This window comes from Heteronotia binoei, chromosome 2, assembly GCF_032191835.1.
Source record: "Heteronotia binoei isolate CCM8104 ecotype False Entrance Well chromosome 2, APGP_CSIRO_Hbin_v1, whole genome shotgun sequence".
Classification (NCBI taxonomy): domain Eukaryota; kingdom Metazoa; phylum Chordata; class Lepidosauria; order Squamata; family Gekkonidae; genus Heteronotia; species Heteronotia binoei.
In genome coordinates this window covers 13,238,109-13,264,287 of record NC_083224.1, presented here as the reverse complement: position 1 = coordinate 13,264,287, position 26,179 = coordinate 13,238,109, and the positions used below count along the sequence as shown (strand labels likewise).

Sequence of the window (26,179 nt, the reverse complement as noted above, 5' to 3'; positions counted from 1 at the left end):
CATATTAGGAAAGAATTTCGCTATAAGTTTTTGAAGCAATCAGCACTGGTTGGACTTTATTGCAGTGTAATCAGGCAGTATATGTCCCAGGAAAGAAACACACAAGGTGTATTTAAGGCGTAATTAAAGGAGTGGTTTTAATGAGAAAAGGTTATTCTTTTTTCCCTTGGCTTTACAGCTTCAGAGATTAATAAATCATTGCTAATTTATTGCTAATGCAGGTAACCATAGTGGTCCATGAGGGGAGGGAAACACACAACAGAAGCTGTATTGTAACATCTTTTCCCGTGAATTCCGTGGGTCCTTCTAATACAGTGAGATGTTGGTGTGAGTTTCATAGAACTCTTTCTCTAGAAACAAACTGGGAGGCAGGGGGAAATGTTTATGGAGTGTGGAAGGAGACCTGGTTGCAATTAGGAGGCAATTAAAGCAGTAATTCAGGATGCTCTTTGCAAACTAAGTTAGCTTGTGCCTTGTATGAAAGATCAGAGGTTGCCAAGAGCATAATGGGACATGAAAGTTAACAGTAATATCTTCCCACTCCCCATTCCTTTCATCTCAGAAGTTTTGCAAACCTCAAAAGCTAGCTCAATGCCTTTAGTGAGTTGAAGCCAAGGTGCCAGGATGCTCGTACCATTTAGATTTAATGTTCTTTTGTGTGCATGTTCCAAATAGTACAACGAGCCTTTCCACAGCGAGCTGGCTGAAGCCAAAACGATTTCTTCCACTCACAAGCAGTGTTCCCTCTTAGCTGAGTTAGAGTATGAGCTAGCTCACAGTTTTTTAGCCTCTACCTCACCCATTTTTGTCTTAGCTCAGAGAAAATAGCCCCTGAACAAACTGATTTGTGCAGTAGCTCACAAAGTAGAATTTTTGCTTACAAGATTCAATCACCTAAAGGGAGTATTGCTCCAGCCACTACATTTCCCGCTTCAGTCCCTATCACTGTAAATACTGGAACAAGTGTGTGACTTGGGACACTGATTGTTGATTATCAGTCGAAATAATGCTTATGTGATCAATAACTGACAAAGTAGATTCCCTGTTGTGGGCTTGATGACAGGTCTGTTCATTTAGTGTTGTATGTGGGGTGGATTTTTGGTGCCGAAGTACGTAACTGCTGGAGTTCCTCTGCGGCAAAGCCTGGATTCGAGTCCAGTAGCGACAAGATTCTCGGGGCATGAGCTTTCGAGAGTCAAAGATCCCTTCATCGGATACAAGCAGGAATGGAGGCCTTTCAGTCCTTATATCTCAGTCAGAGGGTGGGAGGGGTGTTGCAAAGAAAGGAGTTGGGATGCAAAATATAATCAGATGGATTGCAGCAGGGGAGAAAGACTAATGGGTTATGTTTTGCATTGTTATCTCTTCATTCTGACTCTCTTAGGGTTGCCAATCCCCAGTTGGGGGTAGGGGATCCCCCGGTTTGGGGGCCCTGCCCCCAACTTCAGGGTTATCAGAAAGCCAGGAGGGGATGTCTGCTGGGCGTTTCATTACTTTTCTCCCTTTCTCACAATACAAGAACTCGTGGGCATTCGATGAAATTGCTGAGCAGACAGGTTAAAACGGATAAAAGGAAGTACTTCTTCACCCAAAGGGTGATTAACATGTGGAATTCACTGCCGCAGGAGGTGCTGGCGGCCACAAGTATAGCCACCTTCAAGAGGGGTTTAGATAAAAATATGGAGCACAGGTCCATCAGTGGCTATTAGCCACAGTGTGTGTGTATATATAAATTTTTTTGCCACTGTGTGACACAGAGTGTTGGACTGGATGGGCCGTTGGCCTGATCCAACATGGCTTCTCTTATGTTCTTATGTTCTTATTTCCTATGAAGACAGGGTATTATGGAGAATTGATCTGCAGGTATCTGGGACTCTAGGGGGGGGGCTGTTTTTTTGAGGTAGAGGCACCAAATTTTCAGCATAGCATCAGGTCTCTCCTCAAAACACCCTCCAAGTTTCAAAAAGGTCCAGTTCTATGAGCCCCAAAAGAAAGTGCCCCTATGCGTCATTGTTTCCAAAGGGAGAGAAGGCGTTTAAAAGGCACACAGTCCCTTGAAATGTGATTGCCGGAACTCCCTTTGGAGTTCACTTGTGCTTGTCAGACTCCTGGCTCCACCCCCAGTCTCCTGACTCCACCCCCAAAGTCCCCAGATATTTCTTGAGTCAGACCTGCCAAACCTAGTTGGGATGCAGAGGTACCATGCAAAATATAACCAATTCGATTGCAGCAGGGGAGAAATGCTAATGGATTGCATTTGCATTGTACCTCTTCATTCTGACTCCCTTCTTTGCCAAAATAAGGACTCAGGAAATTCCATTCATACTGGGCTCTCCAAAACTCCTGCAGGGAAAATCTTGCTGGTCTCTAAGGTGCTACTGGGTTCGAATCTCATTTTTCTACTGCTTCCCTCTGAAACTATCTACTGGAAAGGATTTATTGAGTCCAGTGTGGGCAGAAAGGGGCTGAGAAACTCAGTAGACTGAACCTGTTCCTTGGGTGTCCTTTGTGTACCCGAGGTTAGAGAAAAGACTTACTTCACAACAGTAAACCCAGACGGGTTGAGGGCACACTTCCCTCAGTCCGTGAAGCAAGCGTGCTTTGCAAATAAGAGCATTGTCGCTCTTGAGCAAAGGCTGTACATGTCTCATGCCAGAAACTATGCTTCTGCTCATGCAGTAAGAGTATGCATTTTAATAAACGTGTATCAGCTGTGACTACTGTGTAGTATAAATGGTTGCCGCCTTCCAGGTGCACAGCCAGCCCTGTCGCTAGGCAGAGTAGGTGATTGCCTAGGGCGCTGGCCTTCTGGGGGCACCAAATTGGGCACACCCATGTGACTCGGTGACATTATCTATGCAGGGGTGGGGCACAAGAAGTTAGCCTTCCTAGGGTGCCAGACAGTCTAGGAAGTCAGCATGACAGCTCACCTCCAGTCTGCAGAGATCAATTCCCTAGGAGAAATGGCAGCTTTGGAGGGGTGGAGTCTGTGGCATTTATGCCCTGTTGAAGTCCCTCCCCTCCCCAGGCTCCACCCCCCAAAATCTTCAGGCATTTCCCAACCCATGTCTGGCAGTCGAATTGTAAAGGGCTTTTTGCGTTTAGGTCCCCTTGAGGGGACAGAAGGCTGTTTTGCCGCTGTAGATCAAGACGAATAGCCATGTTAGTCTGTCTGTAGCAGCAGAAAAGAGTAAGAGTATCTAGCAGCCCCTTAAAGTAGTACCCCACTCTTCACTACCCAAAGGCGTCTCAGAGTGGCTTGCGATTGCCTTCCCTGCTTCTCCCCACAACAGACGCCCTGTGAAGGCTCTTGTCAGTCGGATCTGGTCACTGACCATAATAAAATTGAACTCTGAACTCACTCTGTGAGGCAGATGGGGCTGAGAGAGCTCTGAGAGAACTGTGACTGGCCCAAGGCCACCCAGCTGGCTTCTTGTGGGGCGGGGAGTGGGGGATCAAACCCGGTTCTCCAGATCAGAGTCCACCACTCTGAACTATTACACCAGGCTGGCTCTCAATCAAATATCCTGCCACAAATTCTATTAAATTTGATATCAGCTTTCATGAGCAGTGACTCACGCGAGCTTCACGCCCTGCCACAAATGTTAGTCTTTAAGGTGCTGCTAAATTCTTGCTCTTTTCTATTTCTGCTCTAGGAGTGAGCTTCATTGGGGGTTGGGCTAAAATTTGTGCAATAAAGACAACAGCAAAATACTTTTTAAAAAATAAAAAAATTGTGCAATAAAGACAACAGCAAAATACTTTTTTAAAAAATATAACGCTCTATACTATATAGGAATATGCTAAAATGTGCTATTTTTTTCTACCAAAGAGATGATTGTATTAAAGTTAAAGCCAACAGTACCTCTAAAATTTTACTTGATCAGGTAGCAGTTCTTCCTTTTGATAACTAGAAGAATTTCCTATGAAAAACAAACATTCTATTTGAATTTATCTGCAGATTATATGATTTATAAGACCTTTTAAAGTTCAGCATTACCAGCAAACAGAAGTTTGTGTAGGTGCTATTCTTTGTGAAATCTTGTTCGTGTCATCATTTGACTATAGTGTCGCTAGTAATTATCCTTGTATTCTACTTGGGATGCACTGTAACAGCACTCTCTCTTGTATAAAACTCCCTTGAAATGCCTTTTTTCTCTTTTACAGCCTCATTTAGGGTTTCAGGGGAGGGGGTTAACCTTGTCTGAAGACAGAGGTCATTTGCAAGTTGGATGATGTATGCTAAAAAGGTTTAAAAAGGTAAAGGTAGTCCCCTGTGCAAGCACCAGTCATTTCTGAATCTAGGGTGATGTCACATCACAAAGCTTTCATGGCAGACTTTTTACGGGGTGGTTTGCCATTGCCTTCCCCAGTCATCTACTCTCCCCCCGCCCCGGGTACTCATTTACTGACCTCAGAAGGATGGAAGGCTGAGTCAACCTCGAGCTGGCTACCTGAACCCAGCTTCCACCAGGATCAAACCCAGGTCGTGAGCAGAGTTTGGGTGATGGTGCGTCCAAGTTCTGCTCACAGCTCAAAAGACATTGGTCGTTTTCGCACTCACCTTAATCAGCAGCGACGACCCTCTTCACCGCGCAGGATCTGCGCGGATTTCGCACTAATTGCCGCGGAGCACCCAGAAGAGCCGGAAAGTCCCGGCGCTTTTGCAGCGCAAACGGAAACTGGTTTTTGGCGGTTTCCGTTTGCGCCGCAAAAGCGCCGGGACTTTCCGGCTCTTCTGGGTGCTCCGCGGCAATTAGTGCGAAATCCGCGCAGATCCTGCGCGGTGAAGAGGGTCGTCGCTGCTGATTAAGGTGAGTGCGAAAACGAATTATGTCTGTCTTTCATCCCTGTGCTGATCGGGATCAATCACAGAGCACAGATCCTGCTTCTCTTTTGCTCCCCCCTCCCCATGTTATTACTTGCCCTTTTTTTTTAGTTCAGATACTTAGTGTAGAGTGTAGTTGTCTCTGTTAAGAGAGAAAAAAGGTATGTGATAAAAGCCTAAACAATCAAATGCACCCTGGCATTCGGATTGCCAGCCGTTACAACTGATTCCAGGAGATAGAGATCAGTTCCCTTGGAGAAAATGACCTCTTTGGTGGGTGGGCTGTCTGGCATTATTACCGCATTGAAGTCCATGCCCTTCTCAGGCTCCACCTCCAAAATCTCCAGGTGTTTCCCAATCCAGAGCCGGCAACCCTACCTGGTGTGTAGGTTTTTTCTACTGTGAAACTTGGAAGCAAGCTGTGGAATATAATTTGTAGCGCTACTCTGTTTTACAGAGTTCAGACTGTAAGTACTGTATTTTGCGGGGAATAGGTTTTAAATAAAATTTTAACTCCAAAAAATGAATGCGCTGTCTCTTCTTCGCAAGTTTGTCTAAATCAAGGGGAAATATTCTAGCTGATGTGGAGGCAAATGATAGAACGGCCAAAGCATCGGAATTGCCCAAGCCAATATAACATTAGGCGGTTCATTATTTTCTGTTGATCTGTTTTTCTGGAGCTGAAACCTACAGCATGTGCAGCCTGGAAGGCGTCATTTGTCTGGATGCTTAAGATCCCCGTCAGACCTTTGCAGCTGTGCGCTCCTGGGTGGGGCCGCATTTGTGGCGCACCTCTTTGTTGTGGGGGTTTCCCTCAGTTTGAGCTCAGCTCTGATAGCGTTAAACCAGCTATGGGAAAAACCTGTTGGCTGAGCAGTGTTTTCTCTTGCACCTGAAGACCATTGGAGGTGGCAGAGTCTTTACTTGTGGAGTGTGGAAGATCATGTGAATTCCATCCTAGGAGTACTGTCTGCTAAAAAAAAAAAATGGTTTCAGCAGCCCCAGACATTGAACTAAAGGTAGGCAATGAAGTTAGGGTTGCCAAGTCTTACCTTGACTCCGGCAGGGGATCAATCTTTGCATCACGGTTGATGATGTCACCTGAAAGTGATGTCATAAGAGAACATAAGAGAAACCGTGTTGGATCAGGCCAGTGGCCCCTCCAGTCCAACACTCTGTGTCACATAAGAACGTAAGAGAAGCCCTGTTGGATCAGGCCAGTGGCCCCTCCAGTCCAACACTCTGTGTCATATAAGAACATAAGAGAAGCCATGTTGGATCAGGCCAGTGGCCCCTCCAGTCCAACACTCTGAGTCACATAAGAACATAAGAGAAGCCCTGTTGGATCAGGCTAATGGCCCATCCAGTCCAACACTGAGTCACATAAGAACATAAGAGAAGGCATGTTGGGTCAGGCCAGTGGCCCCTCCAGTCCAACACTCTGTGTCACAGAAGAACATAAGAGAAGCCCTGTTGGATCAGGCCAGTGACCCATCCAGTCCAACACTCTGTGTCACATAAGAACATAAGAGAAGCCATGCTGGATCAGGCCAGTGGCCCATCCAGTCCAACACTCTGTGTCACAGAAGAACATAAGAGAAGCCCTGTTGGATCAGGTCAATGGCCCATCCAGTCCAACACTCTGTGTCACATAAGAACATAAGAGAAGCCCTGTTGGATCAGGCCAATGGCCCATCCAGTCCAACACTCTGTGTCACATAAGAACATAAGAGAAGCCCTGTTGGATCAGGCTAATGGCCCATCCAGTCCAACACTGAGTCACATAAGAACATGAGAGAAGACATGTTGGATCAGGCCAGTGGCCCCTCCAGTCCAACACTCTTGTGTCACACAGTGGCCAAAAAACCCCAAGTGCCATCAGGAGGTCCACTAGTGGGGCTAGATGTCATCACGCTGGGCACGTTGCGCCAGGGATGCTCTAGCATTCTTTTTTTATATATATATATCTCGCCCTCCCCGCCGGGGCAGGCTCAGGGCGGCTTACCAAGACATGATGTGATATCATGAAATAACAATACAGGTAAAATCAATTCATGATATAAATACAAATACAAACATAAATTAATGTTAAAAAGCTGAAACAATACGGTGGTGCTACAGTCTCTATTTATCCAGGCAGCGTTGTATTCAGTCTGGTCACGTCTTGAAGGCTTCTTGGAAGAGGGCAGTTTTGCAGGCCCTGCGGAACTGATCGAGGTCAGGGGTAAAAAATCGGGGTAAAAATTCATAGAGTTGTAACCCGAATGCTAGGGCGTTCCTGGCACAATATGCCCAGTGCGATGATGTCACTTCTGGGTGATGTCATCGTGCTGGGCACATTGCATGACAACGGAGCTCTTTGGGGGAAGGGACCCCCCCCCCAGCGGTCCACTCTGTGCTGGCAGGTTGAGAGCCTCCAAACCAGGGGAAATCCCACCCCCAATGGGAGCTCGGCAGACCTAAATGAGGTTGGTACCATTAGAATCCCCATTGCCACTCTTAATTTTCGCTGATGTCTCTGGTCAAATGGATTCAGGCCAGGGGCACCTTTAAGACCACAAAAGTTTTATTCGAGGTATAAGCTTTCACGCACGTGGACACTTCTTCAGAGACGTGCGCACACAAAAGCTGATACCCCGAATAAAACCTTGTGGGTCTTAAAGGTGCCACTGGACTCAAACTTTGTCCTGCAGATTTTGTTAGTCTTTAAGGTGCTCTTGGTCTCTTGCACTTTTCTGCTGCTGCTGCTGCTGCAGACGGACTAACACTGTGACCCATCTTGATCAGTGCCTGAGGGAAACTCTTGCACTCGAGGCAAGGGGTGTCGAATTCATTTGTTATGCGGGATAGATTTGACATAAATGAGGCCTTGTCAGGCCGGGCCATGTGTGGTCAAGACAGTGTGCGTTTGCAATAAAAAAAGGCCAACGCCATGCTGGGAATTATTAGGAAGGGAACGGAAAACAAATCAGCCAGTATCATAATGCCCCTGTATAAATCGATGGTGTGGTCTCATTTGGAGTACTGTGTGCAGTTCTGGTCGCCGCACCTCAAAAAGGATATTATAGCATTGGAGAAAGTCCAGAAAAGGGCAACTAGAACGATTAAAGGGCTGGAACACTTTCCCTATGAAGAAAGGTTGAAACGCTTGGGGCTCTTTAGCTTGGAGAAACATCGACTGCGGGGTGACATGATAGAGGTTTACAAGATAATGCATGGGATGGAGAAAGTAGAGAAAGAGGTACTTTTCTCCCTTTCTCACAATACAAGAACTCGTGGGCATTCGATGAAATTGCTGAGCAGACAGATAAAAGAAGGTACGTCTTCACCCAAAGGGTGATTAATGTGTGGAATTCACTGCCACAGGAGGTGGTGGCGGCCACAAGCATAGCCAGCTTCAAGAGGGGTTTAGATAAAAATATGGAGCAGAGGTCCATCAGTGGCTATTAGCCACAGTGTATGTGTGTATATAACATTTTTTGCCACTGTGTGACACAGAGTGTTGGACTGGATGGGCCATTGGCTTGATCTAACATGGCTTCTCTTATGTTCTCTTATGTTCCTATTTTAGATTAGATAGCAGAGATATAACCTTTATAAAGGACACTAACACAATTAAATATTTTTTTATTTTTATTTTTACAAAAAAGCTTAAAACATTTAAGATATTAGCACTCATTGTTCTGAAAGGTGCTTTCTTTGTATTTCTCCCATGGGATTCTGGGAACTAGGCAAAGGAAGCTCTGGCTCTTTCCTTCCTTCCCCAGGGGAATGGGGAGGGGGCGGGCGGGAGCCTCAGCCAATAGAAGGAAGAGAGGCTTGGCTCAGTAGTTCTGCTGTATAATTGAGAGAGCCTGGCAAATCGAGCTATTCCTCCCCAAGGGAGGAGCCTCAGCCAATGGAGAAAGTAGAGGTTTTGCTCTGTAGCTCCTGTGTGGTTGAGAAAGCCTTGCAAAGCAAGCTGTTATGCAGAAGGAAGCGAGAGAGAGAGAGAAGGAAGGAGATGACAGCCAGTTGCTCGAGGGCCTGATAGGAGCCATCCGTGGGCCTAATTTGGCCCCCGGGCTACATGTTTGACGCCCTAGTCTAGTCCACCTCCACATTTATTGATATATTTACTTAGATTATTTATAGTCCTCCTCACAGGGACTCAAGGCGGATTACCCAGAATGAGCCAATATAATCAAGATGGGACCGTCAACAATGAAATAGAAATCGGGCTGTGGAACCAACCAGAAGTCTAAATAACAGAATTGGAGCAAAGCATAAGAATTAACGTGACACATTAAATGATGCAAAATTACACAATAGGATCCAATGTAGAGTGAACAATATTGAAAAAAAAAAGCCCTGTATGCTTTTCATCTAGCATGTGTATAGTACTGTAGATTGTAGTCCCCAATTTATCCGAGTGACTTCATGAAGCCTTTTGTACAGTGCTACCCTGTTGCCTTGTGGAGAAAAGCCCTCTTGAATAATTCAGCTTGGCATAGGTTGCAGAAAGCCAGGCAAGCGGGAGCCTAATCCTGACCTTCTCAGGCAGGCTGTTCCTGCATGGACCATTGTGGGTTTTGCCCATTTGCAGGTTGGCACCTGCAGAAGGCTTTGCTCGGATGAGCAAAGCTGTCAGGGATCACGATTCAAGACCACAAAGGGCTTGGCCAGTTTGCTGTAGTGGTGAAGTGTGCGGACTCTTATCTGGGAGAACCGGGTTTGATTCCCCACTCCTCCACTTGCACCTGCTGGAATGGTCTTGGGTCAGCCATAGCCCTGGCAGAGGTTGTCCTTGAAAGGGCAGCTGCTGTGAGAGCCCACTCCAGCCCCACCCACCTCACAGGGTGTCTGTTGTGGAGGAAGAGAAAGGAGATTGTAGGCCGCTCTCTGTCCTTGAAAGGGCAGCTGCTGAGAGAGCCCTCTCAGCCCCACCCACCTCACAGGGTGTCTGTTGTGGGGGGGGGGGTGGAAGGGAAAGGAGATTGTAGGCCGTTCTCTGTCCTTGAAAGGGCAGCTGCTGTGAGAGCCCTCTCAGCCCCACCCACCTCACAGGGTGTCTGTTGTGGGGGAGGAAGGGAAAGGAGATTGTAGGCCGCTCTCTGTCCTTGAAAGGGCAGCTGCTGTGAGAGCCCTCTCAGCCCCACCCACCTCACAGGGTGTCTGTTGTGGGGGAGGAAGGGAAAGGAGATTGTAGGCCGTTCTCTGTCCTTGAAAGGGCAGCTGCTGAGAGAGCCCTCTCAGCCCCACCCACCTCACAGGGTGTCTGTTGTGGGGGAGGAAGGTAAAGGAGATTGTAGGCCGCTCTGAGACTCTGTCCTTGAAAGGGCAGCTGCTGTGAGAGCCCTCCCCAGCCCCACCCACCTCACAGGGGGTCTGTTGTGGGGGAGAAGATATAGGAGATTGTAAGCCGCTCTGAGTCTCTGATTCAGAGAGAAGGGCGGGCTATAAATCTGCAGTCTTCTTCTTATTCTTTTTGGCATGTGACAGCCGATGTACTTTAAACTGAACCGTGTAACTGATGGGCAACCACTGGACAATCTGCCGAATGGGCGTGATGTGTGTGCGTCATCTAGGTTCCGTTAAGAGTCAAGGTGCAGTGTTCTGCAGCAACTAAAGTTTCTGAACTGACTGACGGGGGACCAACGTGCAGCGTATTACGGTTGTCTGACCTTATGTTGATCTTTTGCTGATGTTCGTTGCTGTTGCCCCTTGGAGTTTGCTGCGTTACCGTTTTAGTTACTTGGTTTTAATCTCCAGACAACCAAACATATAACATTGAGAAGAAACGGTTGTGGGCTGACATGGAAGTTTAATGGCAGAATAAATCTACTTGCTTCATGAACACTTTCAGGGCTTTTTTTTTTTTTGGTAGAAAAAGCCCCGCAGAAACTCAATTGCATGTTAGGCCACACCTCCTGACACCAAGCCAGCCGGAACTGCATTCCTGCTAAAAAAAAAAAGAGCTCTGTACACTTTTCATCTATAATTTGTGTAGTATGGCCTGTGGCTTCTATTCTCTGCCGTCCTGCCACGTCGGCCCATCGTGCCGCCGTCCACACGGGTTTTTCCGTATCCTTGCTGCTGCTGAAGTCTGTTGTACAATTCAATTTTTACAAAACTGAACAAAATTTGGGTTTCTTGATTTGTTTCGCAGAAGAGCGTATTTATACCCTGCCTTTCTGCCTCGTCAGGGCCACCAAGGTGCCTAATGAAACATTGCCTTATATAAAACATAAGGGGAAACAGAGGGATTATGGAAGGAAGACCAGGACCGATTTCACACTCACCTTACGCTGCTCTCACGTTCGTCTTCTCAGTGCGGCTTTCTTCCAATTTCCCACTATCTGCCTTGGGGCTGCAGCAAGGATCGTCATTTTTGCACAGCAAACAGAAACCGCTAAAAACCAGTTTCTGTTTGCTGTGCAAAAACGCCGATCCTTGCTGCAACCCCGGGGCAGATAGTGGGAAATTGGAAGATAGCTGCACTGAGAAGACGAACATGAGAGTGGCTTAAGGTGAGTGTGAAATCAGTCCAGATGAAAAAACAGTCTTCACCAATCGGCAGAAGGCTGCGATAGAAGAGGATATTGGCCACAAAACTGCTTGTTTTCTTCATCCCTAAATGTGTGTTCCCCCCATTGACGTATCAGGAATGGCAGGAGCGTTTCAGTGGCTCAAGATCCTCAACTTGATCTTTCACCCCTGCCCCTGAAATGCATGCATTCATTATCCTTGAATTACATGGACCAAAGTCCTCTCCATTTCAGGGTAAACGTAGCAGTTAAATGGCTGATGTTTTAGCAGAGAGCGCCAGTTTGGTGTAGTGGTTGAGTGCGCAGACTCTTATCAGGGAGAACCAGGTTTGATTCCCCACTCCTCCCCTTGCACCTGCTGGAATGGCCTTGGGTCAGCCATAGCTCTGGCAGAGGTTGTCCTTGAAAGGGCAGCTGCTGTGAGAGCTCTCTCAGCCCCACCCACCTCACAGGGTGTCTGTTGTGGGGGGAGAAGACATAGGAGATTGTAAGCCTCTCTGAGTCTCTGATTCAGGGAGAAGGGCGGGGTATAAATCTGCAAGTCTTCTTCTTGGGCTAGTTCAGTACCATAAAATGAAGTTCAGCAGGGCTTTTATTGTAGAAAAAGCCCAGCAGGGGCTCATTTGCATATTAGGCCACTCCCCCTGGCACCAAGAACTGCATTCCTGTGCGCTCCACCTCAACACCAAAAAAAAAGGCCCTGAAATTCAGTGTTCATTTGCATTTGCTGCTCTCTAGCTCACAGCATGTTAAACTACTGGCCTGCTTCCATACATCGGAGCAAAGACGAGGTGAGCCATTCCTGATTGGCAGCCATCTGCACAGAGGACAAGCCATCAGACGTGCTTGAGCAGATTGTTCTTTTTATTAGTGCCTCAGCAGACCTTGGACATATTGATTGATTCTTCATCTGCGGCAAGATATTCGACAACTTTTAACAACAGGGATTCCTTTTCTAATTAAACCACTTGGTATTTTTATCCGCACTGACGTGGCGGGAGAGTTAAGAAGCCGACGCAGCTCGAGCCCACTTGGGGTTTGTTCGGGGTTTCAAACCAGATGACCGTGCCGTTTATTTTATTTTATTTATTTATTTTAGTAAATTTCTATTTCGCCCATTCCTCGTAGGGCTCAGGGCGGAGTACAACATATAATAAAACAATACAGTACAATAAAAACATTTTATAAACAGAACTCAAAGCACTCAGATTACCATGACATCACATATTGCCCAGCCTAGCCATCTCACATCGTGATAGCTCATAGGGATGGCAGTTTTTATTCCAGTTCCTAGTACAGATGACAGTGCTGGCTGGGGAGGCCAACCGGATCAAGAATAGACGCCCGCAGCCTCAGCTAAAAGCCTGAGGGAACAGCTGTATTTTACAGGCTCTACGGAAGGCTAATAAGCCAGGTAGGACCCGGATCTCAATAGGGAGCTGATTCTACCAGGTTGGGGGGCTAGGACTGAAAAAGCCCTGAAAATTTTTCCTCCAGATTAGTGGGGTCTTCCCTTCTGCCTGACCAAAGGTACAACTCAAGAGTACATCCAACACTCCCCTGGATCTGTTGTAGAGGAAGATTGGTCATGGAGGACAGGCTGGAATCTTTTTTGCATAGAATCCTGTCTGCCATATTTTTGCATGGAATCCTGTCTGCTAGCCGCCCTGAGCCTGCTTCGGCGGGAGGATATAAATCTCAGAAATAAATAAATTAAAATATTTTAAAATGTTCCTCAGCTGCTTCTGCATAGACATGGAATTACTTTTGCAATAATCTGGCCTTCTTGCTGAGGAAGCCCTGATAAGCTTTCTAATAGCTTGTAGGCTTCTGTAATGTGCTGATGAAGCACTGCCATACTTCATTGCCTTGATCCACAATTCGACAAGGCTTCAGTTAAAGACATCCGTAGAATCGGAACCTCTCTTGAGCACACTGAGTAGTTTGGTGTGCCCCAACAGCACATACAAGGCTGTCAGTGTTGCAATAAAACAAGAGCATAAGAAGAGTTCTGCTGGATCAGACCAGTGGCTCATGTAGTCCAGCATTCTGTTTCATATAGTGGCCAGCCAGTTCCTCCGGAGGGCTGACAACAGGGCAGAAAAGCCGAGGCCTTCAGAAGAGCCCTGCGGGATCAGACCAGTGCGCCATCTAGTCCAGCATCCTGCCTCACGCAGTGGCCAACCAGTTCCTCTGAAGGGCCAACAAGAGGGCAGAGAGGCCGAGGCCTTCATAAGAACACAGGAAGAACCCTGCTGGATCAGACCAGTGTGCGTTCATCTAGTCCAGCCTCCTGTCTCACACAGTGGCCAGCCAGTTCCTCTGAGGGGCCAACAACAGGGCAGAGAGGCCGAGGCCTTCATAAGGACATCAGAAGAGCCCTGCTGGATCAGACCAGTGAGGGTCCATCTAGTCCAGCCTCCTGTCTCACACAGTGGCCAGCCAGTTCCTCTGAGGGGCCAACAACAGGGCAGAGAGGCCGAGGCCTTCATAAGGACATCAGAAGAGCCCTGCTGGATCAGACCAGTGAGGGTCCATCTAGTCCAGCCTCCTGTCTCACACAGTGGCCAACCAGTTCCTCTGGAGGGCCAACAATAGGGCAAAGAGGCCAAGGCCTTCATAAGAACATCAGAAGAGCCCTGCTGGATCGGGCCAATGGTCCATCCAGTGCAGCATCCTGTCTCACACAGCAGCCAACCAGTTCCTCTAGACAGCCAACAATCCCAAACTCAACACCCTTATTAGAAGCCCTGTTCAAAGCACCATCTAAAAGTCCTATGAAAACTCTACTTAGAATAAAACTTTGTTGGTCTTAAAGGTGCCACTGGACTCCAACTTTGTTCTGTAGCTTCAGACCAACAGTTACCCGCATGAATCCTTTTATAGGGTCACTTACAAGATCTTGAGGGACTTCTTGCACATCGAGGATGTTACTGCTAGCATAAAAGAAATTAAGACATTTCCTTACGTTATTATTCTGCTAATAAAGGGGCCTGTAAAGTAAATACGAATTCTCCCATATGCTTCAGCAATACCAAGAAGTGACCCCATTTTCCTCAGATCCCTGTAATGGGATGTTTTATAACCCCAAGAAGACAGATGCAGCATTACATCCTTGTGAATAAGACCTGATATCATATATATGAGCTCAGTACTCCAGACCTCATTGAGTGTTCTGGAGCGGTTCCTCAGTGGAACAGGCTTCCTCCTCGGGAGGTGGTGGGCTCTCCTTCCTTGGAGGTTTTTAAACAGAGGCTACAGGGCCATCTGACAGCAATGAGGATCCTGTGAATGTAGGGGGAGGTCTTTGTGAGTTTCCTGCCTTGTGCAGAGGGTTGGACTAGATGACCCTGGAGGTCCCTTCCAGCTCTATGATTCTATGAGTGGGTGAGATAGCCTATAGCCTGTTTTCTTCAGGGGGTGACTAAGCTTCACAAAGATCATAGAATCATAGAGCTGGAAGGGACCTCCGGGGTCATCTAGTCCAACCCCCTGCACAATGCAGGAAACTCACAAACACCTCCACGGGATCAGCATCGCTATCAGATGGCCATCTAGCCTCTGTTTAAAAACCTCCAAGGAAGGAAAGCCCACCACCTCCCGAGGAAGCTTGTTCCACTGAGGAACCACTCTAACAGTCAGGGGGTTCTTCCTAATGTCGAGCCAGAAACTCTTCTGATTTAATTTCAATCCGTTGGTTCTGATCCTACCTTCTGGGGCCACAGAAAACAATTCCACACCATCCTCTATAGGACAGCTCTTCAAAATACTACAAGATGATGGTCATATCACCTCAGATGGAGGTGATCCTCTTCCAGATGGAGAAGACTGGTTAACTTGAACCAAAAAAGTGTGCATTTGTAACATTTTATTATTTGCAGTGTTCATCTGTTGCTTCTCTATCAAATACCCAAAGCAATGCACAAGATAGTCAGGTGCAACCAGTCTGTAGTTTCTCAATGTTTTCTCGGAGCCCTAGTTTAATAAGACACTTTCCGTGGGATTAAAGAAAAGCCGGTGGTGTGCGATTCACTGTCCTTCTCTCATGTATCCCTTAATGCAACATTTGGATTACCCGGACAGTCGTGGACACTTGCAGTAAGGGTGTGCAAAGAAAGTGTATGAACACTAGCACACAGTGCGCCCAATTTCCCTTGGTGGGAAAAACCCCCTTGAGAGATGATCACTTAGTTAAGCCGTCTTTGTCTTAATGAACAAGAGGCGGCTTCCACTGTAATAACCTTGGGCTGCCTTGTGCTTCTCTTCCAGTGAACGAGTTCACGGTGATAAGGAAAAAGTTCAAGTGTCCCTACTGTAGCTTCTCAGCCATGCACCAGTGCATCTTGAAGAGGCACATGCGGTCCCACACTGGAGAAAGACCCTACCCTTGTGAAATCTGCGGAAAGAAATTCACCCGCCGAGAGCACATGAAACGGCACACTTTGGTAAGTTGGAGCCGTTGGGAGTGTGTATTGCGGGGGCGGGGGGGAGACGTTCACTCCTCCAGTTGAGAAGGTGGGACATGGCTGGACTGGACGTTGGCTTTGCGCAGCATGACAGGGGGGTGGATCTGTCCAGCAGTGCCAAGGCTTTTGCAGGTGTTGTACAGAGAGAAGTAACCACTTCAAGATGGATGTGCGATGGGAATAAAAAAGAGTCCAGAGGTCTCAAGAAGGACTTAGCAGATTTCTTGAAGGTCGTTTTCGCACTCACCTTCCGCCGGCGCGACCCCCCTCTTCTGGGATTTCGCACTAAACGCTGCGGAGCAGCCAGAAAAGCCGGAAGCTCCCGGTGCAAAAGCCGCTCAAACTGAAACCGCCAAAAAGCAGTTTGGCGTTTGCGCGGCTTTTGCGACGGGAGCTTCCGGCTTTTCTGGCTGCTCCGCAGCGTTTAGTGCGAAATCTGCGCAGATCCTGCGCGGTGAAGAGGGGGGTCGCGCCGGCGGAAGGTGAGTGCGAAAACGACCGAAGTGTCAGCTTTCAAAGGCTTGACGCTTCATCAGATACTATGAATCACAGAATCAGAGTTGGAAGGGACCTAACAGGTCATCTAGTCCAACCCCCTGCACAATGCAGGAACTTCACAGATACCACCCCCTAAATTCACAGGCTCTGCATTGCTGTCACATGGCCATCTAGTCTCCTTTTAAAAACCTCCAAGGAAGGAGAGGCTACCACCTCCCAAGGAAGCCTGTTCCACTGAGGAACCGCTCTGTCAGGAAGTTCTTCCTAATGTGGAGCCAGAAACTCTTCTGATTTAATTTCAACCCGTTGGTTCTGGTCCTACCTTCTGGGGCCACAGAAAACAATTCCACACCATCCTCTATAGGACAGCCCTTCAAGTACTTGAAGATGGTGATCATATCACCTCTCAGCCACCTCCTCCTCTCCAGGCTAAACATATCCAGCTCCTTCAACCTTTCCTCACAGGACTCGGTCTCCAGACCCCTCACCATCTTTGTTGCCCTCCTCTAGACCAGTTCCAGCTTGTCTATATCTTCCTTAAAATCTGGTACCCAAAATGGATTCCAGTTCCTGAAAAGTGAAACTTAGCCGCCCTGAGTCCGCTTGCGGAGAGGGCGGGATATAAATGCAAAGTAATAAATAAATAAATAAAATAATAAATAGCAATGAGGGTGATGAAGGGTTGTGGGTCCAATCCAGCTTGGACAAAAGAAAGCTGAGGCAGAATGACATGATTAGGTTTTCTTTGTTTACATGCATTTTTAAAAAGGTGTCCCTAAGTGCTAATATTATGGGAGGGAGAGAAAAAGTCCTCTCTATCCCCGCTTTTCTCTCCATACGTAATTATATAAATTTCTATCATGTCCCATCCTACCTCCCGGTTGCCTTTCTTCCTAAACCAGACGTTCTTTGTAGAAAAAGGTGCTCGAAACACTGCATCGTCTTGCTTGCTCTCTTCCATACCCTTTGGTGTAGTGGTTAAGTGTGCAGACTCTTATCTGGAAGAACCGGGTTTGATTCCCCACTCTTCCACTTGCATCTGCTGGAATGGCCCTGGGTCAGCCATAGCTCTCACAAAGCTGTCCTTGAAAGGGCAGCTTCTGGGAGAGCTCTCTCAGCCCCACCCACCTCACAGGGTGTCTGTTGTGGGGGGAGAAGATACAGGAGATTGTAAGCTGCTGAGTCTGATTCAGAGAGAAGGGCGGGATATAAATCTGCAATTCTTCTTTCTGGTATTTCGATATCCTTTTGCAGTAGAGTTACCGAAACGGGACAAAGTGCTCCAAATGAGGCCTCACCATTGTTCTATTCAGAGGCATTACCACATTGGCAGGGTTTTTGTTTGAAAAAATTCCTTTCCTAGTAAATCCCCAGCATGGAGTTTGCCTTTTTCACTGCATTACACCGGGCTGACACTTTTATTGAGCTATCCACTATAACCCCAAGATCTTTTCCCCTCTCGGTCTCAGCAAGTGCAGACCCCGTTCACTTATACTTGAATCAGGAGTGGGGGTTGTTCCAGAATGCAGCTTATTCCAGCTTATTCTTACCTACCTTGAACTTCATTGATCATTCCCCTCATTTAGATCCTCCGGAGAGCCAGTTTGGCGTAGTGGTTAAGTGCGTGGACTCATATCTGGGAGAACCGGGTTTGATTCCCCACTCCTCCACATCCACCTGCTGATGTGACCTTGAGTCAGTCACAAATTCTCAGAGCTGTTCTGCTTAAGAGCAGTTTCTGTCAGGGCTCTCTCAGCCCCACCTACCTCACAGCTTGTTTGTTGTGGGAAGGGGAAGGAGACTGTAAGCTGCTCTGAGACTCCTTTGGGTAGTAAAGGGTGGGGCATAAATCCAATCTCTTCTCTTCTTCCTTGGGCTCTTCACAATCCACCTTGGTTTTCACCATCGTGAATAGTTTCCTATCATCCATAAAGTTTCCCGCTAATGCTCTGTGAGAGAAGGGAGCATCCATTAATACTGACTGAGTGCTAAAGATGCATTCCACTAGTGTTGCCGTGAGCTCCTTCCCTGCACCGAAGGTAAAGACCTCCGTGTTTTATCTGGCATACACCCAACAATGGTTATTAGCCTTCCTCCTAGTCCTGTTTATGTGCTTTTATTTGTTTATTTATTAAACTTCTATACACCCTCCCTGCAGAGCAGGTTCACAGTGTTGTACAACAGTTTAAAACAAAGGAATATTCCATTTCTAGTACCTCTCAGTACCAGGAAGCAAGAAATTCTTAGGTAACTGGTTTGTGATGTGAAAGTATCACTTTCCACCACAGCCCAAATCTGGAAAACTCGCCTCAAGGAGCTTGTGTCGCAGAAAGGCCCCGTCTCTCTCCTCCTTGCCCCCGCAACTGCCTCCCAAAATGGTCTTCTTCCCTTTTTTGGTGGTGGGGGAGGTTTTGTTCCACAGTAAGTTGGCCAGCAACCGTCTGTCGGCGGCAGGTGCAAGCACCGCATCTTGGCCTTGCCAAATGTCGGCCTTTCTAGATGAGGCGGGCAGCGAGCCCGTGCTACTTCCCGGGGCCGTTGAAGGGGCTTCTGTTATCTGTTGCCATAGCATCCAGAGCCCCGCTGCCTTTTCCTTCCTTCCATGAGTACTTGGGGCCATCCGGATGAGTGCCCAGCCATCTGCTTTTGGGACTAGCTGCTCCCGGAGATGTCTCTCAATTTGCATCCTTTGGGCTGAGCTAATCCTGTGTCATTGGGTAGATCCAGCGCTTAATCCACCTCTGCTCTCACACGGACATGCATGCCCCAGGGCCTGTTCTCCTTTTTTACTCTCTCTCAAATTGCAGAGTGTATCAGCTGATACATAACACCAGTGTTCCCCCTAAACTGAGTTAGCATGAGTGAGCTCACAGATAGCTCACAGAGCCGACAGCTCACACATTTTTGTCTTAGCTCAGGAAAAATGGCCCCAGAGCACAATAATTTATGCAGTAAATCACAACTTTAATGCTCACAACTTTAATGCCAGTAGCAGCTCACAAAGTAGAATTTTTGCTCACAAGACTCTGCAGCTTAGAGGGAACACTGCATAACACCAGGGCTTTTTTTGTAACAAAAAAAAAAGCCGAGCAGGAACTCATTCACATATTAGGCCACACTCTATGACATCACCATTGTTTCACAAAGGGCTTTTTTCTACAGCAGGAACCTGTTTGCATATTAAACCACACCCCCTGACACTAGGCTAGCTGGAACTGCGTTCCTACCCCCAAAAAAGCCCTGCGTAACACAAAAGAACATACATGAGGCACAGATGTGCTTGCAACACTGAAGTATGCTGTTTAACAAAAAAGATTAACTGTAGTCTATCTGGTCCAGCATCCTGTCTTACACAGTGGCCAGCCAGTTCCTCTGGAGGGCCAATGGGCAGAGAGGCCGAGGCCTTCTCCTGATATTGCCTCTTGGCCCCAAGATTCAGAAACTTAGGGGCTCTGAATGTGGAAGGTTCCCCTCAGTCACTGTGGTTATTAACCACTGAAAGATTTCTCCTCCATGAATCTGTCTAATACCCTTTTAAAGCTGCCCGTGGCCATCATTGCGTCCTCTGGCAGTGAAGTCCACATTTTAATCACTTTCTGTGTAAAGTGGTATTTCCTTCCTGGACCTACTACCCGTCGTTTTCACTGGAAGTCCTCAAGTTCTTGTCATTTGAGAGAGGGAGAAAAAATCTCTGTGCGTCAACTCTCTCCATCCCATGTATAATTTTATAAACCTCTAACACAAGGGTTTATGAGGGCTGGATCTGACGTAAATGAGACCTTGTCAGGCCAAGCCATGTGTGTCATAAAATATAATGCCAGGTAGCAGAGACACAGACAAACAAAAACAAACGTTTTTTTTGAAAAAAAAAACTTTAAATAAAACATGCTTTAAAAATTAGCACTCTTGCAGTATTTTATTTTAAGTCTCCGAGAGCCAGTTTGGTGTAGTGGTTAAGTGTGCGGACTCTTATCTGGGAGAATGGGGTTTGATTCCCCACTCCTCCACTTGCACCTGCTGCATGGCCTTGGGTCAGCCATAGCTCTCGCGAGAGTTGTCCTTGAAAGGGCAGCTGCTGTGAGAGCCCTCTCCAGCCCCACCCACCTCACGGGGTGTCTGTTGTGAGGGAGGAAGGGAAAGGAGATTGTGAACCGCTCTGAAACTCTTCGGAGTGGAGGGCGGGATATAAATCCAATATCTTCATCTACCTCACAGGGTGTCTGCTGTGGGGGAGGAAGGGAAAGGAGATTGTAGGCCGCTCTCTGTCCTTGAAGGACAGCTGCTGGGAGAGCCCTCTCCAGCCCCACCCACCTCACAGGGTGTCTGTTGTGGGGGAGGAAGGGAAAGGAGATTGTAGGCCACTCTCTGTCCTTGAAAGGGCAGCTGCTGGGAGAGCCCGCTCAGCCCCACCCACCTCACAGGGTGTCTGTTGTGGGGGAGGAAGGGAAAGGAGATTGTAGGCCACTCTCTGTCCTTGAAAGGGCAGCTGCTGTGAGAGCCCGCTCAGCCTCACCCACCTCACAGGGTGTCTGTTGTGGGGGAGGAAGGGAAAGGAGATTGTGAGCCGCTCTGAGACTCTTCGGAGTGGAGAGTGGGATATAAATCCAATATCTTCATCTACCTCACAGGGTGTCTGTTGTGGGGGAGGAAGGGAAAGGAGATTGTGAGCCGCTCTGAGACTCTTCGGAGTGGAGAGTGGGATATAAATCCAATATCTTCATCTACCTCACAGGGTTTCTGTTGTGGGGGAGGAAGGGAAAGGAGATTGTGAGCCGCTCTGAGACTCTTCGGACTGGAGGGCGGGATATAAATCCAATTTCTTCTTCTTCTTCTTCTTCTGAGCAGGAATGCACAGGAACGCAATTCCGGCTGGCTTTGTTTCAGGGGGCATGGCCTAATATGCCAACGGGTTTCTGCTGGGCTTTGTCTACAAAAAAAGCCTTATGCGAAACAATGGTGACATCAGGGGGCATGACCTAATATGCCAATGAGTTCCTGCTGGGCTTTTTCTACAAAACCCTGAAAGTCTCTAATAACTGAAGGAAGCAAGAGAGAGGGAGAAGGAAGCAGACTTGCTCGCGGGCCTGATAGGAGCCCTCCAGGGGCCTGATTCAGCCCTCGGGCCGCATATGTGACCCCCCTCTGCTCTAGCATGCCCCCCCTTAGTTGTCTCTTTTCTAAACTGAACAGCCCTAGACTCTTCAGCCTAATCATCTTTGGTTGCCCTCCTCTTTTCCCAGCTTTTGCAATGCTCTTTTGGAGACACGGTGACCGGAACCGTACACAGCGTTCCAAATGAGGTTGCGCCATAGTTCTCTACAGGGGCATCACAACATAGACCGTTTTATATTTTCGATCCCTTACTAATAATCCCTCCCATTCGGTTTGCCTTTTCCACTGCTGCAGCGCACTGGGTCAGGACTTTCATTGAGCTGTCCACTATGACCCCAAGATCTTTCCCCCTCTCAGTCTCAGCAAGACTTGAACTCGGGATTTTTTTGTCCTGGTGTGCATCATCAGACACTTACCAGCATTGATCCCCCACTCTGTCATGGCAGCTCACTCGGTGACCTTGGACCAATCACACAATCTCAGCCTAACCTGCTTACAAGGATACAGCGGCAGGTAGACCATCCTGAGTTGCATTAAGGTAGGAAAGGTGGGATAAAAAAGATGAAGGTATTGGATTTATACCCCGCCCTCCACTCTGAATCTCAGGGTTTCAGAGTGACTACAATCTAGCTCCCCCACCACAAACACCCTGTGAGGTAGGTGGGGCTGAGAGAGCTCTGACAGAAACTGCCATTTCATGGACAGCTCTGTGAGAGCTATGGCTAACCCAAGGCCATTCCAGCAGCTGCACATGGAGGAGTGGGGAATCAAACCTGGTTCTCCCAGATAAGAGTCTGCGCACTTAACCGCTACACCAGACTGGCTCTCTTTCCCTTCCCTTCCCCACAACATACACCCTGTGAGGCAGGTGGGGCTGAGAGAGATCTAACAGAAACTGCTTTTGAGAGGAACAGCACTGCGAGAACTTGTGACTGACTCAAGGTCACACCAGCAGGTGCATGTGAAGAAGTGGGGAATCAAACCCAGTTCTTCCAGATAATGCATCAGATAAAGAATAGTTAGCGTGGTCTGCGCAAGGATAACTAAAAGCAAAACACACTTTGTGAAGGGCATGCCCTTCTCGGTAAGGAACAGGAAAGAGTTCTCTGCCTTTGTGCTTTTAAGCCAGAGCCAGTTTGGTGTAGTGGTTAAGTGTGCCGACTCTTATCTGGGAGAACCGGGTTTGATTCCCCACTCCTCCACTTGCACCTGCTGGAATGGCCTTGGGTCAGCCTTAGCTCTGGCAGAGGTTGTCCTTGAAAGGGCAGCTGCTGGGAGAGCCCTCTCAGCCCCACCCACCTCACAGGGTGTCTGTTGTGGGGGAGGAAGGCAAAGGAGATTGTGAGCCGCTCTGAGACTCTTCGGAGTGGAGGGCGGGATATAAATCCAATATCTTAAGAACAATACTAGAGCCCTGCTGGATCAGACCCCAGGCCCATCAGATCCAGCGTTCTGTTCACACAGTGGCCAACCAGCAGCCTCTAGAAAGCCCATGAACAGGATGGCAGCAACAGCACCTTCCCGCCCGTTGCTCCCTAGCAACTGATTTGAAGAAGCATACTAGAGGGAGTAGATATCCATCATGACTTGTAGCTGTTGGTAGCCCTCTCTGTCACGAGTTTGTCCATTCTTTTAAAGCAGGGGTGTCAAACATGCAGCCCAGGGGCCAAATGAGGCCTCTGGAAGGCTCCTATCAGGCCCCCCGAGCAACTGGCTGTCATTTGCTTCCTTCTCCCTCTTTCTTGCTTCCTTCTGCATAGCAGCTTGCTTTTTAATGCTTGCTCAATAGCACAGGCGCTACAGAACAAAACCTCTGTTTTCTCCATTGGCTGAGGCTCCTCCCTTGGGGAGGAAGGGGGGCAAGCAGAGCTTGCTTTGCCGGGCTCTCTCAATAGCACAGCAGAGCTACTGAGCCAGCTGTCTCCTACTTCTATTGGTTGAGGCTCCTCCCCCCTCCCCCAGTCTCCAGGGGAAGGAAGGAAAGAGCCAGAGCTCCCTTTGCCCCGTTCCCTGGATCCCATGGGAGAAATACAAAGAAAGCACCTTTAAGACTAATAATAATAATAATACCTTTTATTTATATCCCGCCCTCCCCGCCGAAGCAGGCTCAGGGCGGCTAACAACAAAGTTCAAATATACATAATACAAAACAACATTTTAAATCATAATTAATTAAAACTATTAAAATTCTAAAACAGTAAAATTGAATTGCGCTATTGTCTAGGTGGCGGCCTTAATTAACGGTTCTAGTCTGCGAAGGCCTTTCGAAACAAACTGGTCTTACAAGCCCTGCGGAATTGCTCAAGATCCCGCAGGGCTCGTGTTTCTTCAGGAAGTTGGTTCCACAGCTGTGGGGCCACAACAGAAAAAGCCCGGTTACGGGTACTTTGAAGTTTTACTTCTTTTGGCCTCGGGGATAGTCAGCAGGTTCTTCCCTGCTGACCTCAGTGCTTTCTGGGGTTCATGTGGGGAGAGACTAATGAGTGCTAATGTTTTAAGGGTTTTTTTAAAGTTTTAAATTGTGTTTGTCTGTGTCCTTTATAAAGTTTATTACCTATTACCTAATCTTAAATAGGAACACGCATGGCCCACCTTGATATGGCCCGGCCCAACAAGGTCTCATTTATGTCAGATCCAGCGCTCATAACAAATGAGTTTGACACCCCTGTTTTAAAGGCTTCCAAGTAGGTGGTCATCAGCACACCCTGTGGTAGTGAGTTCCACAATTCAACCACGCACTGTGTGAAAATTGTACTTCCTTTTACACCTTTGTTCCTAGTAAAAGAAAGTCTGCTTGAGGAGGATGGATAATTAGCCACAGGTGCTTAAAACTGTCCTGCTGTTGCTGCGTTGGAGCCTTGAAACCTTCGCTTCGACCACCTTAACCCGCATTAACTATGCCTTCTCTCCTCCCCACCCCACCCCCTTCCCCAAGGTTCACAGCAAAGACAAAAAATACGTCTGTAAAGTATGTAACCGCGTGTTCATGTCGGCTGCCAGCGTGGGGATCAAACATGGCTCCCGTCGCCATGGCATCTGCATGGATTGTTCTGGCCAAGGCATGGGCGGCCACCTGGACACGAATGGAGGCGAGGGGTCACCGGACGAGTTGTACGGCGCAGAAGGCCCGTACATGGAAGATCCCGACGGCCTCAAAGGGGAAGGGGAGGAAGACATGGGGGACGACGACGACCTCAAGTGGAAAGACGATATCGAGATTTCTCAAGACGACTTGAACTTGGACGACGACAAAGATGGCGGTGTCGACTCCCCGCCGGAGCATGAAAACTTGGGGGGAAACGACAAGGACTTCACTTGGATTTCTTAGGGGATGTTCTGTTTCTCTCCCAGCTTTTTGGGGGGACAACGCCGGGACCGGAAGCTCCTGTTGGAGGAGCTCAGCCCACCTGGCCACTTGTCCCAAGGAGCAAAAACGTCTCATGCGTGCAGGATTTTTTTTGTTAAGCAAACAAATTCTTTATCTTTTCAGCCAGAGTCTGTGTTTGTAAACGTTTTCCCCATGGTACCATCATTCCCTGCCCTTTGCCCTTCCTGTGGCCCTGAACAAAAAAGAAAGGCCTTTGTTTCGCTACCGGAGCCAGACTGCAGGCTGACAACTTGGAGCATCCTCCCTGAAACGTTTTCCCGCTATCCCTGGGAAAGACAAGCAACTTTTCTCACTTCTCAAAGAATGGAGCAAGCTGGAGCGTTAAACCCAGCCCTGAAGCCAGCTAAGGATTTCCCTGGGCTGTAGCGACTACAACAATCAGCACGATAGGCAGAAGCTCACTACTGACCCCTGTTGTCATAGGACATTACTACATGATGCACCAGGTCATGGGAGCACGACCAGACTTACAGTCGGATGGGTGTTGTGGGGGATTCCTCTTAAAAAGAGCTCATTTGCTAGGCATTGTGAGGGAGCGCTGTTGCGGGGGGGGGGGGGGAGAAGGAGATTCCAGTTTCCCTCCCAGCCTGCTTTTGCCAGCAGAAAAGGTGGTGGGAGGGACTCCCCCCTCCCCTTTCCTCCAGTTCCACCTGTCCCTCCTAGGGCTGAGAGAATGAGCATTTTAAAAGGGGGATTTCCCACAATGTAAGTACGTCTGTGAGACTGGTCACAAACCCATGAGCAGGCACATACTGGATGTACTGTGTACTTCTGCGCATAGTTGCTACAGTCCGAGGGAGCCACAACGCCTCTGCCCAGCCCTTCAGGGGCCAGTCAATTCAGATACCTCCTAGACGTCAGCAGCCTTGTAGATCAGCTGTCTGCTAACTCCCCCCCCCCAAATTGAAAATCAGTCTCCCCTCTCCCCCAAATTATTTGAGTCTCAGTTGCAAGAGTAACAACCTGAACCCGCAGAACAAATTTTGAGTCCCACAAAAGTTTTACTCTTGGTATAAGCTTTTTTGTGCCGCTGGACACAGTCAGCATTCGAGGACTTTCCTTTTCAGAATGCTACGTTTTTTTCAATAAGCCAGTGCAGTCAAATAGCTTTTTCAGCCTCCAGAACAACAGGGAATTTCTCTTCCTGGAAGCTCCTTGATCTGTTCAGCTCTCTTGAGTGTGTCTTAAAGATGCAGGGATTTCTCTAATGCAGACGTACCCCCTTGTGGCCACACTACAGAACTGCATATCTGTCCCCCCCCACACACTTGTGCAGTGGTATATGCCAGGGGTGGCCAACGGTAGCTCTCCAGATATTTTTTTTTTGTCTACAACTCCCATCAGCCCCAGCCAGCATGGC

At 48.0% G+C, this 26,179-nt stretch overlaps 1 protein-coding gene across 1 annotated transcript in view; it reads left to right on the top strand.

Annotated features, from left to right (window-relative positions):
- ZBTB46 (zinc finger and BTB domain containing 46) overlaps positions 1 to 24,919 on the top strand; it is a 102,785-nt gene extending 77,866 nt beyond the window's left edge. The window contains exons 3-4 of the mRNA XM_060230593.1: positions 15,625 to 15,800; positions 24,367 to 24,919. Of these exons, the coding sequence (XP_060086576.1) occupies positions 15,625 to 15,800; positions 24,367 to 24,759 (569 nt within the window). The 3' untranslated portion in view covers positions 24,760 to 24,919. The remainder of the gene's footprint in view (positions 1 to 15,624; positions 15,801 to 24,366) is intronic.
- The last annotated feature ends 1,260 nt before the right edge of the window (positions 24,920 to 26,179 follow it).